At 46.4% G+C, this 17204-nt stretch overlaps 3 protein-coding genes across 3 annotated transcripts; 1 reads left to right on the forward strand and 2 right to left on the reverse strand.

Annotated features, from left to right (window-relative positions):
• The first annotated feature begins 153 nt into the window (after window positions 1-153).
• On the forward strand, window positions 154-9077 carry HMBS (hydroxymethylbilane synthase). The gene is made up of 13 exons (XM_029962085.1): window positions 154-213; window positions 765-888; window positions 1565-1614; window positions 1714-1769; window positions 2875-2952; window positions 3259-3336; window positions 4810-4885; window positions 5563-5676; window positions 6198-6236; window positions 7303-7422; window positions 7663-7716; window positions 8260-8346; window positions 8567-9077. The coding sequence occupies exons 1-13, from the start codon at window positions 154-156 to the stop codon at window positions 8738-8740; spliced, it is 1110 nt and encodes a 369-aa protein (XP_029817945.1). The 3' UTR covers window positions 8741-9077.
• A 455-nt stretch (window positions 9078-9532) lies between these two features.
• On the reverse strand, window positions 9533-10218 carry LOC108640747 (histone H2A, sperm). Its single transcript, XM_018078687.2, is given in 2 exon segments — window positions 9533-10095; window positions 10097-10218. Coding segments are annotated over 2 exon segments (432 nt in total). The 3' UTR covers window positions 9533-9785.
• Window positions 10219-12278: 2060 nt separating this feature from the next.
• Window positions 12279-17203, reverse strand: DPAGT1 (dolichyl-phosphate N-acetylglucosaminephosphotransferase 1; the record flags this gene model as incomplete). The annotated part of the gene is made up of 9 exons (XM_018078645.2): window positions 12279-12874; window positions 13990-14145; window positions 14437-14524; window positions 15145-15333; window positions 15795-15879; window positions 16014-16160; window positions 16691-16904; window positions 16990-17110; window positions 17190-17203. Coding segments are annotated over 9 exons (1080 nt in total), but the record flags the coding sequence as incomplete, so codon positions are not given.
• Between the last annotated feature and the right edge of the window lies 1 nt (window position 17204).

The following is a 17204-nucleotide window of genomic DNA, read 5'->3' on the forward strand; positions in this document are numbered from 1 at the left end:
TGGAAAGCGCTCCCTGCGGAGCCCGGGGGGCGGCCGGCTCTGGGAGCGCTGCCCCGGCGCGGGAACCGGGGGTGAGGCGCGGGGCCTTCCCGGGTCTGGCGGGGGCTGTGTCACTTGCAAGGCCTGTGCAGCTCTTGCAGGGAAAAAACGCCAATGACTGACGGCTGCAGCCCGCTCAAGGGCAGGGAAGGGACGTGTCCGGAGATACAGCAGGTATCTCTTGCCAGCGGGCTGCAGCGGGAGGAGCAGCCTCGCAAAGGGAGATAAGCGACCCTCAGACCTTTGTTCTGAGATAATCTCGTTCCTTCTGCTAGCACGTTCTAGGAAAAATTCCGTACTGTCACGAAGGCATTTTGTGTAGACATCAGGGCAAGGGACATAGCCGTGCCTGTGTGCTGCCTAATTTTCTGATGAGCGGGTGTCATTCAGCAGTTGTGTTCCACAGAGGTGAAACACAAGTAGAAGCATGAGAATCCTGATCTGTAGGCTTCTTCTCTAGTCACTTCTCCTAACTTGATCATTTGCTGTGCCTCATGAGCGCTTGGATCACAACAGCACTGGACACAGGGAAATGTTGTGCCACTTAGGCAATAAAAAAAGTTCTTCAGTGCAGTGGTCTGATCATGATAGGAGTTCACACAGTTCAAGAAGTTTGTACCCATGAATGATTTTACTTGAGGCAACCTATTTCTAATGCTTTTGATTTCAAGAGAATGTACTGGGCATGCATGCCTGACTGTTGAAGAATAGCAAAGCCTCCTTAGCTACCGTATGGACAATGTACTCTTTCTTTAGGACTTTCTGCTTCCTTGCAGCTGGCCCGGATTCAGACGGACAGCGTGGTTACGATCCTCCGTGAGCTGTACCCTGACCTCCACTTTGAAATTGGTAAGTTTTTTTAGATGCTGCCCTGGGGGTGGATGGCAGCAGGAGCCAGTTGGTTATCTTTGTGTGCGAGAGGTGTGTGTAGAGTCAGGAGGAGGAGGATTTGACCCCACTTATCTAAGAGTGCAGTCTGAATTCAGTTACGTTGTGTGGCTTAGCAGTTGCTACTGGTTTCTTCCAGAGGAGAAAGATGGATTTCATAGGCTTTTGATGACTGAAGTGCTGAGTATGTGATGCAGATGGTGTTCTGTTGCTCCGTTTGCAAACCTGGTATCATTCTGGCTGCACCGCACTGAGCATTAGGGGCATTTTCTGGTCTGGGGCTTCAGGCTTTCAACAGGAATAATGGGAGCTTAGCCTTGCACTGGAGAGAACTGCTGCATATGTGTTCACTGGCACTCCAGAGACAGACTGTGGCAGTTTCCATTGGGTTAGCTCTTCCCAAACCTGCCCCCTTTCCCCTTGCTTTGGTTTTGATGACAGTGAAGGAAGTCTCCATTTCACTTGTCTTGAGTGCAGGGTATTTCTAGAAGTGAGCTGTTCTTGTACTGAGCCTGAGTTGGTGCTCACCCAGCAGTGTGTGACACTGCACTGTGTGTGGCATTTCACATAGGTGTTTTCAGCCTAAGCCCAGTGCTCTTACTGAGCCTCACATTTTACCTGTACTGTCTCTGAGCAGTTGCCATGTCAACAACTGGAGACAAGATCTTGGATACAGCACTTTCCAAGGTAAAGAATCTCTTCTTCCTCTATACAAGAACTAACTGTATTTGAAGTTATATTGACTGATGCTTCTTTTATGATTCATGTCCTTCCGTTTATATGTAGATCGGGGAGAAGAGCCTCTTCACCAAAGAGTTGGAAAATGCACTTGAAAAAAATGAGTAAGAGCTTATTGTTTTCCTTTCTTCTTCTGGTATTTGTTGCTCTTTGGACATCTTTGGCTTGCTGCATATGTGATCTACTTTCCTTCCATTCTGGTACCTCTGGCTAAAAAAAGAAATCCTTTGATAAGTCACTGTCTTTTTCTTTCCCTTTTCTCTCTCTACCCTGGGCTTAGGCCAAGTATTTTGAATTGGAGTTGTGTCACTTTGTCTGCCGCAGTTTGGTTTCTTTTCTTCTGTGATATGTGTATTACGTATGCATCAGAGGATGTAATTTCATTTGATTTCTGCTTATGAGTATGTTCTTTTAAAAATACTTTACTTGGTGGTGGTAATGTATTACAAAACATATATATTGTTAGCATATTAACATTTGTTAACATGTTTGCAAGCAAAATGTGCAGGAGAATTTGGCGTGGGCAAGTTGTGTTGTGTTCTAACTTCTCTCTACAGAGAACCTTGGTTCAGGCTCCTGCTGGAGGAGAAAGAGATTAGTGGTGATTTTGTGGGACTGAGGTGTTGGGTTGTTGTTGTTTAATCTCTTTCTTTTTTAATATTCTGAGGAGTGTTGCCTTAGTTAAAGGATGTTTAAAAACAAAGGTATTCTTCTTTATCTCTGCCACATAGTTACATCATACTTCATTTTCAGTGAAATTGGTGAAAACATACTGGGGACTCAAGCATTTATGATGTTCACTTGCTGTGTGATGAAGCAGGTGCCCTGTAGTTTCAGTTGCTGCCACTTTCAGTTTGAAGCATAATCCAGCCCCCAGACTGATGCATATTGGTATGAGTCTCTCTGTGTGAACATCCCCAGCATATTCCCCTCATTCAACTTAATTGTTTCTAAAGTGTCTTGCATTGCTGCTGGAAGGAAGGCATTATCCCAAGGGGAAAAGAGAGGCAGAGAAAGGTGAGGTAGCTTTTTTTGGAGTAACATAAGAACTCTATAGTAATTCTGGCTGTGGAATCCTGAAATTCCTCTCTTCTCCAGATTAATTCCCAGAGTGGGTTCAAACTTTTCTGTAGGTGACCTGCAGGCCTCTGATAGATCACCACATGAGCTCAACAATCTGTTCGCTGATTACTACCCTCTAATTTTTAGAGTTGACCTTGTGGTTCACTCCTTGAAGGACTTGCCAACTTCCCTTCCTCCTGGCTTTACAATCGGCGCTGTCTGCAAGTAAGTGTGAACATTAGGCTTGATTCTCTGAAGAGTTTGCATTTTACAGTGTTGGTAAAGAAGAGCAAAGAAAGCTTAGGTCCGTTTATGTGTTCAAAGTTTTGTCACTCCCTGAATAATCTCCAGAACAGTGGAAACATCAGAGCTGCCCTAGTGTTCCGTTGCCAGCAGGTGTGCTGAAAATACTTGCTTTTACAGTGACAATGGGGTATTTTGGAGCCAGAGGCCGTTCCTCCAGGGACTGATAGCAGAACTGCCTTCCCTTAAATGATGTGTCCTTCATTCTGTGCTTGCATTATTTTGCAGAAGGGAAAACCCACTTGATGCTGTTGTCTTTCATCCCAAAAACTGTGGAAAAACACTGAGCCTCCTTCCTGAAAAGAGGTGAGTAGGAGAGGAAGGGGAAGATAGGTGTGAAAACAGAAGGGGGCAGTTGGTTGATTCTTTCCAGTGGCAAGTCAGTGAGCTCCTTGCTTTATCCTGTAGTGATTTTACACTGCCTTTTGTGAGTGTTCCACAGACATTACACTGCACTCACTAGCTGGGAAGAGCAGCAGCAGGGAGTGCTGCACACTGTCGTAGACTGGATCTCTCAAACCACCCTAGAGCTGCAGTGCTGATTCTCACGTTAGACGCTTTCTGTTCAGGATCTCCAGAGTGAATTCCTGCTTCCTTGTATTGTGCCTACTGCAGGGGAATGCGTACAATGCAGACAGGGTGTCCAGTGCAGGATTTTGGCTTTCATAGACCTGAACTATGCTTTGTTCTCACTCAACCAGTTCTGACTTTTTCCTTGAATTTTTGGCATCACTTCCTTGTGGTTTTCCCGTTTTGAATTACCTGCCCTTTAATAGAGGTTATTGGAATCTTTTGTCTGAGACAGCTGAGTGAAATTACTCAAATTAAGGTAGCTGTTAGAAAGATATTTTTTTTCTGTGTTAAAGTGAAAGAAATAAACTAGCTGTAATAGAAACATAGACTTGTGCTTCTGCACATTTGGATAGCAGGAAAATCATGTCTGGTCTAGGATCTAGGTTACCAAGAGGGGGAAGCGGAGGGGCAGGTACCGATCTCTTCACTCTCATGACCAGTGATAAGACTTGAGCAAATGGCTGGAGCTATGTCAGGGGAGGTTTAGGCCGGATATTAGGAAAAGGTTTTTCCCCCCAGAGGGTGGTTGAGCACTGGAACAGACTCCCCAGAGAAATGGTCACAGCAGCAAGCCTGAGAGAGTTCAAGAATCATTTGGACAATGCTCTCAGGCACATGGTGGGATTATTGGGGTGTAGAGTGAGGAGCTGGAACTCAATTGATGATCCTGATGAGTCCCTTCCAAATCAGCATATTCTGTGATTCTGTGAAGAGAAGTAAACAGCTTACATCTTGAGAAAGGAAATGCTCACTGCCTAGACTGGCAGTTTTCTGTGGTTTCCAATTAGGCTCTCAAAGGTTCTCTATTTACTGCATCTATGTCACTGATGAAGTCCATCCATTTTAGTCACTTTAGTTGTCTGGTTTTGTCTGCTTCATTTTGGGACAGCCAAGTCTTTTTTTCTAATATAAATGTTGTGGTCTTTAAATGAGGTTTATCAGTCCTTGGCAGTGGCTGGGGCTGCTCTCCAGAAGCATATCCTGTAGATCGTCTCCTTGGGCGTGGCTTCAGCCAGGCTTTATGCTAAATTTCACAGAGTGGTTTTCTTTCTTCTAAGGAGATATAAATCTGGTTCTTAGATCTTCGCTTCAATATATATGTAAAAAAAAAAAAGTTACCATTTGTTTCCTTGAAAGTTCTGTCATACTTCTGTCTGGAGGTGTTAGGAGTATGCTGTATTTCACTGATTCTATTTTTCCCTACAGTGTGATTGGAACCAGTTCACTTCGGAGAGCAGCTCAGCTCAAGAAGAAGTTCCCTCAGTTACAATTCAGGGATATTGTATCCTTTCCTGGCAAAACGTGGGAGCTGGGTAAAGCTGCAGAGGGGAAAATACAACTTAATGCAAAGTCTACATTCAAGGCTGATTTGTAGCAGCTGACCTAGAAGAACAAACTGTTTCCTCAAAGGCTGCCTGCCCCCTGGTACCCTGTTCAGATGATGGGGGTAGCACTGTAGCCATTCTATCCTCTGCTTTATCAGGAGGCTGTGAACAACGGGATAGCTGTGATCTCACTGGGGTTCAGGATGCATTGGATTGTATGCTATGTAGTGTTTGAGGAACGGTACCTCCCATGTGTTTGTTGAAGGCGTGTGACCAAATGCCAGTGGGTTCCCAGTAACCCTGGATGTGATTTGGACCACTAGTTCCAATGTGGGTGGCTGAACTACTGAGAGAAGGCATTATTACTTCGGTCCTAGGAGCCAAGTTCTTTGGAGTGCAGAAGGAGATGGGTATTAATACTTAAATGACGTGCAGAGTCAGCACTTGAATTAATATTCCATAATGCTTGGCAAAATTCTATTTAAAGAAACAATTGTCCATATTTAACACTTCTTTCAGGATGGTACCGATGTTCTCATTTGAAGGCTGTTGGATTCTGTACAGTCTGTAAATGCTCATGTGGTTGTAGGACTGCTTGCCTGCTGTTTCTATGCTTGCTTAACCACTTCTACAGAGAGGGAACTTAAATACCCGCCTAAAAAAGCTAGATGAGAAGGAAGACTTCAGTGCCATCATCCTGGCTGCTGCTGGGCTGAAGAGGATGGGCTGGGAGCATCGCATTGGCCAGGTGAGGAGCAGCAAAGCAGAAAATACCGTTCTCTGCCAAACCGTCAACTGCTTGTGTTTCAGACCTTGTGGTTGTCCTGTCCAAGATGAGCAGGCAGTCTGCTGACTCCATTGCCATGTTAGCTTGTGATTTGAGGTGCTTCAGGGAAGAGTTCTGGGGTTTTTTTTTGGTTGGTTGCTTTTTCCTTCATACAGAAATTTATACTGTTCAGCTTTCCATGGTTCAGTAACAGTTTGTGATCTGGTCATCTCCCAGCAGTTTGCAGCACTCATGTCTGGCAACGCAGTGTTGTGCAAGACTCAGATCCTTGTGATTGGCTATTTCACAAAGTGCTACAGTCCAGTTGATGGAAAGTGCATTGTTTCACTTTAGCAGTGCAAACATTGGGGCATGGGAAGGGAAAGGTGATATTTCTTTGGTCTGACATGAAATCAGTTGGTATTAGAGACAAGCATAGAATTTGGCTCCTGTTTCCTATATTCGGAACACTGCGACTTAACTCTGATTTTACTTTCTTCCAGCTCCTAGGCCCTGAAGATTGTCTGTATGCTGTTGGACAGGTATGTTACAACTTTTGTACTTTAAGCCATGCTATGTATTGAAAGCCAGCAGCAGCACAATGTGTCTGAGTGGCTAATTGTGCTGAAGACTTCTTGCTTGTTGGTTGCCAAAAAACTATTACATCCATCTCTTTTGTTGGCCGTTATGCTGTTTTAGGCACAGCTTGTTGGAAGAATGGAGTCAGCTCAGTTACTCAGTGTGGTGGGGGCTGATTTCTATTCATAATGGAAAAACAGTAAATGGGAAAGGTAACACATGCACAGCTAGGATGGGTGACACAGCAGGTGTGGGGCAGGTTCTTGCAGGGTTGGTGTTACAGTGCACCAGGACAGTTGTGCAGAGCTGCTGCAGCATCTTTGCTCTCCGATGCTCCATCCTTCTCCGTTATGGTGTCCTGACTCCTGCAGGGTGGAGCTGAAACAGTTGTCTTGGAGCACATTCTTAGGGCTCTTGTTTCTGGGCGGGCGAGTGGTTCCAGTCTGTTCTGGGCACGTGGCTGAGTTTACACAGGATTGCTCAGCTGGTGTCAAACTTGCTAAACCAGAGCCATTAGTGATTGCAAGTGACCAATCTGCGCATTCGTTCTGAAACAGTGATTTTGATCATGTGTTTGTCAGGTACTGTGCAGTGCCCTGCACCCCCTGCCCCATTGTATATCCAATTTAGGAAATAATTGTTTTGTCATTGTTACTCATTCAGCACTTGATCTGTTTCTTGATAAAAGGTTGTAAACCTTGGATTTATCCAGCCTACTCATCCCAAAGGCACAGTAGGGTGGGTGTTTCTATATATGCAGACATAATTGAGATAGGTTCTAGAGTGGTTGGTGGTGGCAGCGTGACCTTTAATATTTGGCTGATTAAGTTCTGATCATCTGTTCATAGCAGCTGCTATAGGATGACTCTGCAGCCAGTAGAGTGTTTTGTAATTCATTTCTATAAACATCACTCCCTTAGTGAAAAGCGTTCGAGCCTCTAAGTTCTGTTTCGTGGTCAATGCTGAGTGCACACACAGATGCATGAAGTTGAAGAATTACTATATTTTGTTGTGTGTTTCTTCTTCTAGGGTGCCTTAGCAGTGGAAGTTCGTGCCAAAGACCAAGAGATACTGAATATGGTATCTGCCCTGCATGATACAGACACTGTGTTGTGCTGCATCGCTGAGAGAGCCTTTATGAAGCGTTTGGTAGGTCTGGCATCCTTGCTCTTCTGCCTGCAGCAGTAAATACTGCTCTGCTAGTTGACTTGATGCCATAGTATGGGAAATCCATTACGCTTTCCTAAAACTGTGAAGGAAGGATTACTTCTGAATCAAGAAGGGCCTGAAAAGTAATGGGTGGGGGTTGTGTGCATCCTAAACTTCTCAGAGGCCTCTGCTTTGCAAGTTTTGGGTAGGAGCCTTAGCATCAGCTGCTTTTTGTTTTAGGAAGGTGGATGTAGTGTCCCTGTTGCTGTCAGCACTCTGCTGAAGGATGGCCAGGTGAGGAGTACTTTGTTCTTTTCTGGGATTATTTCTGAAAACCTATTCCAAGTGTGTCCCTGATCCTTCCCTGAAGATAATTTCAGCAGATATCTTTATAGCTGATTAGGGCAGATAGTCTCCTGACTTGGCCCTTCCATGAATGGGTCTGGCTACTGAAGCCATCTTCTAGAAAATTCCCTTGTAATACATACCAGATTTCCCCTCTCCCCCCCCTTGCTTATTTTAAAGTAGTGTTGCCCTGAGATCTGAAAGTCTCGCTTCTGACCCCACCAAATCTGTTTTTAGACAATGGAGTGTGATTAAGGAGGTGGGAGACAAGAAAAAAATTCCATCCTTTTCCTTGGGAAGTTGCATCTTCCTTAACAGGGATTTCTTCTCTTATGCTTGTATTGTACTGCTATTCTTGCTGTTCCCACTGCATGACAAAAGCCTTCCCCTCCAGACTTAGCTTTGTATGTTGGGTGGGTTTTTTTTAAAGAGGGGATAGTTGGCTGTTTGTTTGTTAATATGGTATTAATCCATTCTGTCTGTCTTTCCAAGTTGTACTTGACAGGAGCAGTCTACAGCTTGGATGGATCCGATAGCCTGAAGGAGACTATGCAGACCAGTGTCAACTACCCCCATCAGGTACGTGCCCCCCAGTGGCTTCAAAATTCAAACCTGAAGCTAAATGACAAAACCCAGACCTTTAGAAATAGATTACTTTTGGTCTGGTTCCTTGGAAGTTGTAACAGCACACTGTTCTCGAGGCTCCTCATACCAGATTTTACCCTGTTTTGTGGGCGTCCGAAACAGCTCCTTGCCTGCTCCTCCCTGCTGCCTTACCTAGGGGTGTTTGTATTTGCAGAATGAAGATGGACCAAACGACGATGTGCAGCATGTTGGCATCACAGCCAAGAGTGTCCCTAATCAGGCCCAGGAAGCTGCAGAGAACCTGGGTGTTGAACTGGCTAATTTACTTCTGAGCAAGGGAGCAAAGCATATCCTTAGTGTGGCAAGGCAGCTCAATGACACACGCTGAACTCGGTGCAGCCAGGAGTGCTACAACACCAGCTACAAGACTGCAGCTACACCGTCATCCTCTGGAGGATGGGATTTATTTAAACACTCATACCAGTCTTGCCTGATGTTTGGGTGCAAAAATCTGAAATAATAAGCTAACTAACTTGAGTAGTTTGTGCTGTTCAGGGTTTTCATCCCTCTCCACATTTCTCTAAATTGCCAAGTGTCTCTTTGAAGTATTTTCAACAATTTTTGTAGCTAGGAAGTTAAAAGCAAAAATTAAAAATAAAAATCAGTAAGCGTTCTATTCCATTTAGGAACAAAGTGCTCATTACAGATTATAATTGGAGACTCAACTGTGCTGGTAGTAAAATGCTGTACTGTGCTGAGAGAGTGCCTTATTTGGGCCGGTTCACTCACTGGACTACTGAAGGTTCCCATCAGTAGTGATGATACCTTGTTTGTTTTAGTAAAGTAGCACAGATACCACTTTCAACCTTGCTCTCCGTTAAGGTAAATTAAGTCTGTGGTTATCAGGTAGATGCAGATTTGCCAATTTGTCAGGATTAAATGAGGGAGTGGACAGCCATTGAGTGCTTGCCCACAAGGGTAATCTGAGCCAGTTCATTTCCACTAGCCAGTGAATGGGGAGCTGAAGCAGAAGCCCAAATTTGGGCTATTGTGCCTTTCTTTGTAACAGCTCTTTCCTTTTACTTTGGCTCCTTGCACTCACTACTGGGTCACCATCATCCCAGCAGGGTTTGTGTGTTACAGTGCCTTGTAGAAATACTGAAATGGCACCCTATTGGGGTCCTGTTTTGTTAACGAAGCACTGTTTATTCTCTATGCAACGTCCACTGAAGGTAAGAGGTAAATACAAGTAAATTACGAGCCCTTACAGAGCAGCTCTTGTGTTCGGTGTCTGATGGGCCTCGGGCCAGCTCCTGCTCGTCCCCCGCAGCCGGCCCGACCCCCCCCTCTCCTCCCCGGATTACAGCTCTCCCCGTGAGCAATGGGGTGGCCCTGAAAAGGGCCTTTTGTGTGGCGCCGGAGGGGCGGCCGGCCTAGTACTCCTGTGACTGCTGCCCACTGCCCTTCTTGCCGGCCTTGGCGGGGCTCGCGGCGCCGCCGCTCGTCTTCTTGGGCAGCAGCACGGCCTGGATGTTGGGCAGGACGCCGCCCTGCGCGATGGTGACGCCGCCCAGCAGCTTGTTGAGCTCCTCGTCGTTGCGTACCGCCAGCTGCAGGTGACGGGGGATGATCCGCGTCTTCTTGTTGTCCCGCGCCGCGTTGCCCGCCAGCTCCAGGATCTCGGCCGTCAGGTACTCGAGCACGGCCGCTAGATACACGGGCGCGCCAGCCCCCACCCGCTCGGTAGTCCGCAGGTCGCAGCAACCGGTGAACGCGCCCGACCGGGAACTGCAGCCCAGCCCGGGAGAGCGAGAACTTGGACTTAGCGCAGGGCCTTACCGCCGCTCTTGCCGACGGGCCGGACATGACGCCCTTCGCTCGCCGCTCGGCGCTGTGGCCTAACTGAGGCGGCAACGGCCTCGCCGGGCCTTTTATAACTCCCAACCGTAGGACTCAGATCATTGGAACACCGACACCCGCGCCTCGCTAATTGTGCGTCCTGCGTAAGAAGCTTTTTATGCTGACTGGTCGTCTCTGTGAGACGCCGCCGCGTTGCCTGAGTGTAATTGGGGCGGAGCCCACCTAATGCACGAGCGCGGCGCCAATTTAAACCGCGCCGCGGCCTTGAGGTGTGGGGGGTTTTGCGGCGCCTCCCGAGGGGGGTGTCCGGCAGAACTAATAGCGCGGTCCCGCGAGTCCCTCGTGCTGTCCGTCCAGTGCTCCGGATAGCAGCGGGTAAAGCTGCAAGGTCAGGTCTGTGTGAGGAGCTTTGGCTCTGCCAGCTCTCAGGTTACTAAGGGATAGGACCAAAGGGGCAGAGGAGTGATGGCAGATGAGGCACGCGATGGCTGAAACAGCACGATGGTCCCCCTCCTGGGCTGCTCCCAGAGGTTTTGAGGACTGGAGTCAGCTTCTGGGCCTGGGCTTTGGCCTTGGCTTGGCTTCCATCCAGAGTGAGGCAGGAGGGCTCCTGGGATGCCTGCAGGCCAATGGGTGTCCTCATTCATACAGGGGAAGAGCATTTGGGAACGAAAACCTAACATGAGATCCTTTTAGGGGACTGTGGGAGTGTGTGAGATGTATTATGGGTTTATAGTATGGGTATATCAAGAGAAGCACCAAAGGCAGGGAAGGAGTCAAAGCTGACTAGGAGGAAAAAACTATGGGACCATTGAAGGAGAAAAAGTGTGAAGAAAGTGGCCATGTCTTAATATGTTGCTGATCAGTAATAATTATCTCCGCAGCCTGTCCCACCTCACTAAACTCCATTTCTAGGTTTTTTTTCTAGGGTGAGGGGACTGTCAACCCTGCGTGTTTATGTATGTCTGGAGGTCTTAAGTACCAGCCACTGGCATCAGGCCATAGGTAAAAGGGGTCAGTGTGTATGCAGTTCCAGCAAACAGGAAGACCTCAGTGCATGCAGGGAGAGGAGGGGCCAGGGCTAGGGTGGAATGAAAAGATGTGCGATCCCTAGTGAACGAGCCAAACCAGAGAGTGAGTAGGATTTAGAGCCAGATATCCAGGATCTCATATGGGAGATCAGGGTGGGCAGGATGCTTACTGGAGGTAGGGCTAAGCCAGCTTACTGAAGAAAATGCGGTGGCTGTCTGGGCTTTGCCTACTGGATCAGAGCAGAGAGATTAATTTCTCTCCATATGCCATGAAATCCAGCAGCACATTTTTGGACAGACCGAGTGTTTTAAGGCCAGGTACTGAAGGGTTTTGTAATGTTTGTGTATGTATGTGTTTATGAATATACTCCACTAGTAGACTTACGAACTGGAGAAGAGGAAGAGGATTTGGCACTCGTGCCATCCACGCTCGAGTGCTGTGTGTTGTCTCTGTTACTCAGCGCCACTGGACATACATGTTTTTGCATACTGGAAAAACATCCCAAGCCTCGCTACTGGCTGGACGTGGGTGTGTGGAGGTGCAGCAGCCTTGCATCTATTAAGGTACTGGACCTGGCAACTCCTACTCAGCCACCTCAGCATCCCTGTTTTTGCCATTGCATTATTTCACTTTTCACTGCCGTTAATCTTGCGCAGACTCTTTAACCCGGTGCTCCAATGGCTGTTCTGTGTTTTTCTGCTGGGTAAGTAGCAGTGGTGCTATACCGCTCTATAGGTAATTATTTATATTTGATGAGAAGATAATGGCAGCCTGCAGGGTCTTAGTTCCATGTTAATCTAAGGACACAGCGATCCTTACTCTGCTAGCCTGTTCCAGATGTGTCCTCTTCTACAGAGGAAGGCAGATGATGATGTTCAAAATTAAAAGCCCATCAGCAGGGAACATTCCTAGTAGCCATAAAAAAGGAGGGAGTCAACTGCAGAAATGATCAACCCCCTAGCAGGGTAGAAAGGTACAGGGAGGGATCGTGTAACCCAGTTTTACTGCATGTCAATATTGTCGTGGCAAAGCACTGCAGGGGAAAGGGAACCATGAGTTATTTTATTCTTGGAGCGTTCTGAGTTTTGAGCATGGTTTATAACATGTCACTCTATGTCCATGGACCAAAGGATTGGAAAAGCCAGGAGCGAAATCTGGTTTACTTATTGTGCTCTAGAGCATCTCACAGAATTTAAAGCTGCTGTTTTCTCTCTTGAGGAACAGTAACATCCTTGTTAGATGTATAGAGATTCCATCTTTCCCACTTCCCTGTCAGTAAACATTTGGGTCATTTGCTTTCCCTCTGAAAGGTATTCCCAGTAACAGTGATGTCCAAGTAGCAGTGAACCCTTTCCATCAACAGAATTGGACAAAAGCCTCTGATGCACCGAAAAACCCCAAAACAAACGGTTCAAGACTAGCCCACATAGAGCAGTTGCTTGTGTTTTGACAGGTATTCTGAGGTTCTCAGAGGGCTGGAGTAAGATCAGTTGAATCATTTGATCAGCAACTGGAGAAAATGGACCGGCTGGTACAACTCTTTCCCTTACTCCTGACGGTCCAGTCAGACATCATAAAACAAACGCACTAGTTGGTACCGGATGGAAAATGCAATGGTGCTGCCCAGGACCTAGGTAAAAAAGACATACAACAGAAACATTACAGTGTTGAATGGTCTACAGGCTGTCAGATTTCTCCTTTCCATATGGATTTGCTAAGCTTTCCAGCATGCCTCCTTTGATTAAACAGCAACACATAGGCTAAATGTTTTAGGTATAGTCTATCCACAGACCCAATTTCTTTGAGAATTATAGGTATCAGTGGGGGATTTCTGCATGTGCCTGCACACAGTCACATTCTGAGAACATGTGGATGAAATGAACGGTTGGGAATAACTCATTTGTCCTTAAGGAGCCTATATCATAATATAATATGGTTTGTAATGGAAAATACCTCATGTAAAGGCTGCAATTCAGCATCCTTACAATAAGGTGCTGTCAGGAATTCTTTGCTGTGACTGGGCTCTTTACTTCCTGTCTTCTGCAATCCCCGATGTCATCTGCCTAAGGTCTGTTCTACAGGCTTCTGTTGGAAGTCCTTTCTCCTGAATGGGAATTTTGCTAAGTGTCTCTTTTGTAATAAGACCCTCTTATCTTAAATCTGAGATTGAAAAAAAGAATTTATCAGAGGCAATTAACCAATGCTTGCCTTTCCAAAAGTGGTGTTTCTACTATATCATGCATGAGAGTTCATATGCTGAATAGGGGTAGTGGCAGTATCTGTGAGGTGTATTATCCTTGTGTTCCAAGTGGTTCCAAAATGCTCCTGCTCAGATTCTGGGGACTGCTGAGCCTTGTGCCACCCTTACACAAGTCCACCTGTCAGATAACTCTCATTTGCTATGACTAACAAACAGGAACATGCAGAAAGGCTGTACTTGGTCAGAGTCACAAAGCACTCTGCTGTCCTCATGTTTTTCTTGCAGCCAATAATCTGTGCCTTGGGAATCTCCTCAAGCTAACCTAGAGACTGTTTTTATAAGCTCTCAATGAACAGGGAGGTGTGCATGTGAATTTGCTTCCTCCTTGAGCTGTGTAAGCCTCCCTAAGTTCCACAGCTCAACTGCATCTTGTGTGAAGAGCACGATAATTTACTTCCCCCTTTCCCCTTAAAACTCTTGAGACTGACTTGGATCTGTTTCCATTCTAGAGTACATCTTTCTTCTGGAGGAACTTGTTGTCTGACCTGAATGAGTAGCAATAGAAGAGTGAGATTTCGCTCCTGGGTGGGTCCAATCAGCTTTATGACAAAGTTAATAAGTGTCATATTATTGCATTCAGTGTATTCACCATCTTCATCCATTCCACTCCTCACATCTACTACATGTAAGATCTTGACTACCTGGGGAAAGAAATATTGCACATTATTGCACCAGGTACGTTTGGTGCTCACTGGCTTGGTTTTGTTCAAGAGCCCTTTTGCTGTACCATCCCTGAAATCTGGGACTGATTATTAAAACAATCATGTGACCGTGAGGGATGGTAACAGAATACGCAGAATATTTTCTTCTGGATTTGAGCCAGGAAATAACTACTGAACCTAGAAGTTTTGCATTCCCTTCCATCTTGCTCCTCTTGCGTTTGACCACTGCCTCAAAATGCATCTGAATTTTGAATGTTTTCTGGGTATTACCTTCAGAATGTTTGATCCTAGGGCAGAGAGGCTCTTAGTTTTGAATTTGGAGTAGCTCATCTCCAACTTTCCTGTAGTAGGGTTAAGCCTAAAAGAAACATTAAAAATTTAGTCCAGATAAAACAATGAGACAGAGACCCCTATGTAAGCAGACTTAGATGCACAGCTGAGTAGCCAAGAAAGAAATCCAGTGGAGGAAAAAAAAAAAAGTAACAACAGCTGTTGATACCTAGTCCCTCAGAGGGAGCAGAGGAGACTCCTCTTCCCCTGTACCCCCTATATATGCATAAAGCTGTATAGTTTAAAGACTAAAATAGAAGAATCTAACATCTGCAGAGACCATAGCTGACATGGCATAGTGCTGCAGAATGCTTGCTACTATGAAATCTTAGCAGATCTCACTGCAACAGCATTAAAAGCACCCTGTGTCAACTTCTCTCAATCTTGTAGCTGAGAGTCATCATATTCTAATATTGTTAAAAATATTCTTCTGTATCTGAGGAGTGGGGTGGTCAGAAAAGTGCACTTTTCTGAGAAACCTCTACAGTATGACTCAACTGTAACTGACAGAGTGAGCTGGCTACCTTTTAACTAGAAAACATACTTCGATGGCTTTTAAAAAGAGCACCTATCACCACCTTTCTCAGTTGGTGTTGAAGATAAAAGACACAATCTGTGGTACCACTATAGGTCACTCAGGTACATTACCTTGGCAGCCGGTGACGGGGACAAGGAATGATGTGGAAGAGTTGAGGCAATGAGTAGAGGAAATTGAGCACTTGTGGGATGAAGAAAAGCAGCATGGTTTTGCTGAAGTGCCCCAAGATCCCCACCACGGCAAAGGTCATGCCGGCAAAGTAGCAGAAGGTGTCCCCAACAAACACTCGAGATGGGTACCTGTAATCCATGGGGCAGAAAAGCAAAGGTCTGTCATGATTACTGTTACCATGCAAATTACTTTCTAACCACTGAACGTATGCCCACATCACAGGTTAGGGGCCAAGAGGGATCTGCAGTAGATCTACACAGTAAAAACAATTGTAGGTATTTATTCTAAGAACTGCAGGACTGGGACTCACCACCCGACTTGTAGAGAATACGGTAGGAAAAGACGTCCAGTGAGGCATGGGAGGGAATGTATTCTGACTCTGTGCATTTGGGGGTGCTGGTGGGACCACAACTGTTCTAATAAAAAGAAAAGCTACCACCACATAAATGCTTTGTGCTCTTAGTTCTGGCAAGAAGCCTATCTACCCTCCAGCATCCCATCTGCACATTGTTAAGCGGTTTGTGTGTTTGAAAAGGGAGAAAGTAGAGGGAAAGGATGCTTCCAAAGAAACAGATGTCCTTCCTCTTACCAGTTGTGGTAAAATAGGCCCAGCGTGGTAAAAAAAAAGGGAATCATGAAGTAGAGAGAAAAGATGTGATCATCTCGATAATCCCCTATAGAAAAAAGGAAAACGTGTTTGTTTGTGATAAGACAGGACTGGTTGATTTTTATTAATAACAGCTATTGCAGACTAGGATTCAATCTCCCTTTGCTTTTTGTACCCCCAAATGTTTGTTATTTTCCTTACCATTTAACTCTACAATGTTGAATACGATAATGGAAGCAGCTATCACCAGTGACTGTCCTGCTTCAATCCCGTTAATTCCAGCGAGAATGTTGATGGCGTTGGTGCAGAACACTGCCAGCATGCCCATGTACACATAGTAGAGGATACCTACAGATCAGAGCAAGCCAAATGCTTTAGTACTGGCAGGCAAAGCAGGCCCTGGGCCAATTCACCGAAGCTTTCACTTCTTGCTTTGTACAACAATCCTTTACCTAACAATCTCAGTGAGTTTTGATTGTGGTAGCTTGCAAATAGATTGCTTCCTCTCCTATGAGCTGGCCATCATGTGTACACATACATACAGCACTGCGACTGCAGCAAACTGCTGTGCCACAGGGGCAGGCTGCAAGGTTCTGTCTCTCTTTCAGTCATGCTGGTGTTAGCAACTACGTGTTGTGTACACCCATATTGCCAGAATCATGGGAAAATGATCGGTGCCTATCTATTCACAACTGAACGTGTGCTGGGTTTCTGGATGTTCTTTCAGCCTAATATTTAGTGGGTGGAGTTCCACCCTTTCACTGGTTACTTAACCAAATCCTTTTGTTTGCTCCCTCTGCAGCACAGACAGCTTCAGGTGATTCCTTCCACCAATTGCTCATCAGTTGGATGATGGCTTCTGGTGACTCATAACTCACCCAGGTCCAAGTGCATGCCCAGCAGCACCCGGAAGGGCTTAGGCACCACAATGGTCGTGTTCCCAAAGTTGGTGAAGTAAACCATGAGCAGTGGGAGGGAAGCCATGGTAGGAAGAAGCAGCTTGTGGCGCCAGCGCAGGTTCAAAACGTCATCTGCAAAGCCCAGGAAAATCATGCAGCAGATGGCAAGGAGCGAACCGATGAGCTCCACGAACTGCAGGACAGAGAACAGGATCCCGGTCACCAGTGGCTGCTCCCGGCCCGAGCTTGCTGCGCTCGCTGCGCCAGGCAAGCCTCACCTCGTCGTGAGGAAAGGCCGCGCACTGCTCCTCCACAAAGCACCTCAGGAAGGGCACGGGGATGAAGCAGAAGAGGATGATCAGGAACACGGCACCGCTGATGACGCCCTGTGCTTCGGGGCTGGAAGGAAGGCAGAGTGGGGAGTCAGCCGGGCCCGGGCTGGCCGCGCGGGGCAGCTCCGGCGGGCAGCGCTACTCACACGGGCCGCCGCGAG

Source organism: Manacus vitellinus, unplaced genomic scaffold (genome assembly GCF_001715985.3).
Source record: "Manacus vitellinus isolate BGI_N305 unplaced genomic scaffold, ASM171598v3 scaffold_41_pilon, whole genome shotgun sequence".
NCBI classification, from domain to species: domain Eukaryota; kingdom Metazoa; phylum Chordata; class Aves; order Passeriformes; family Pipridae; genus Manacus; species Manacus vitellinus.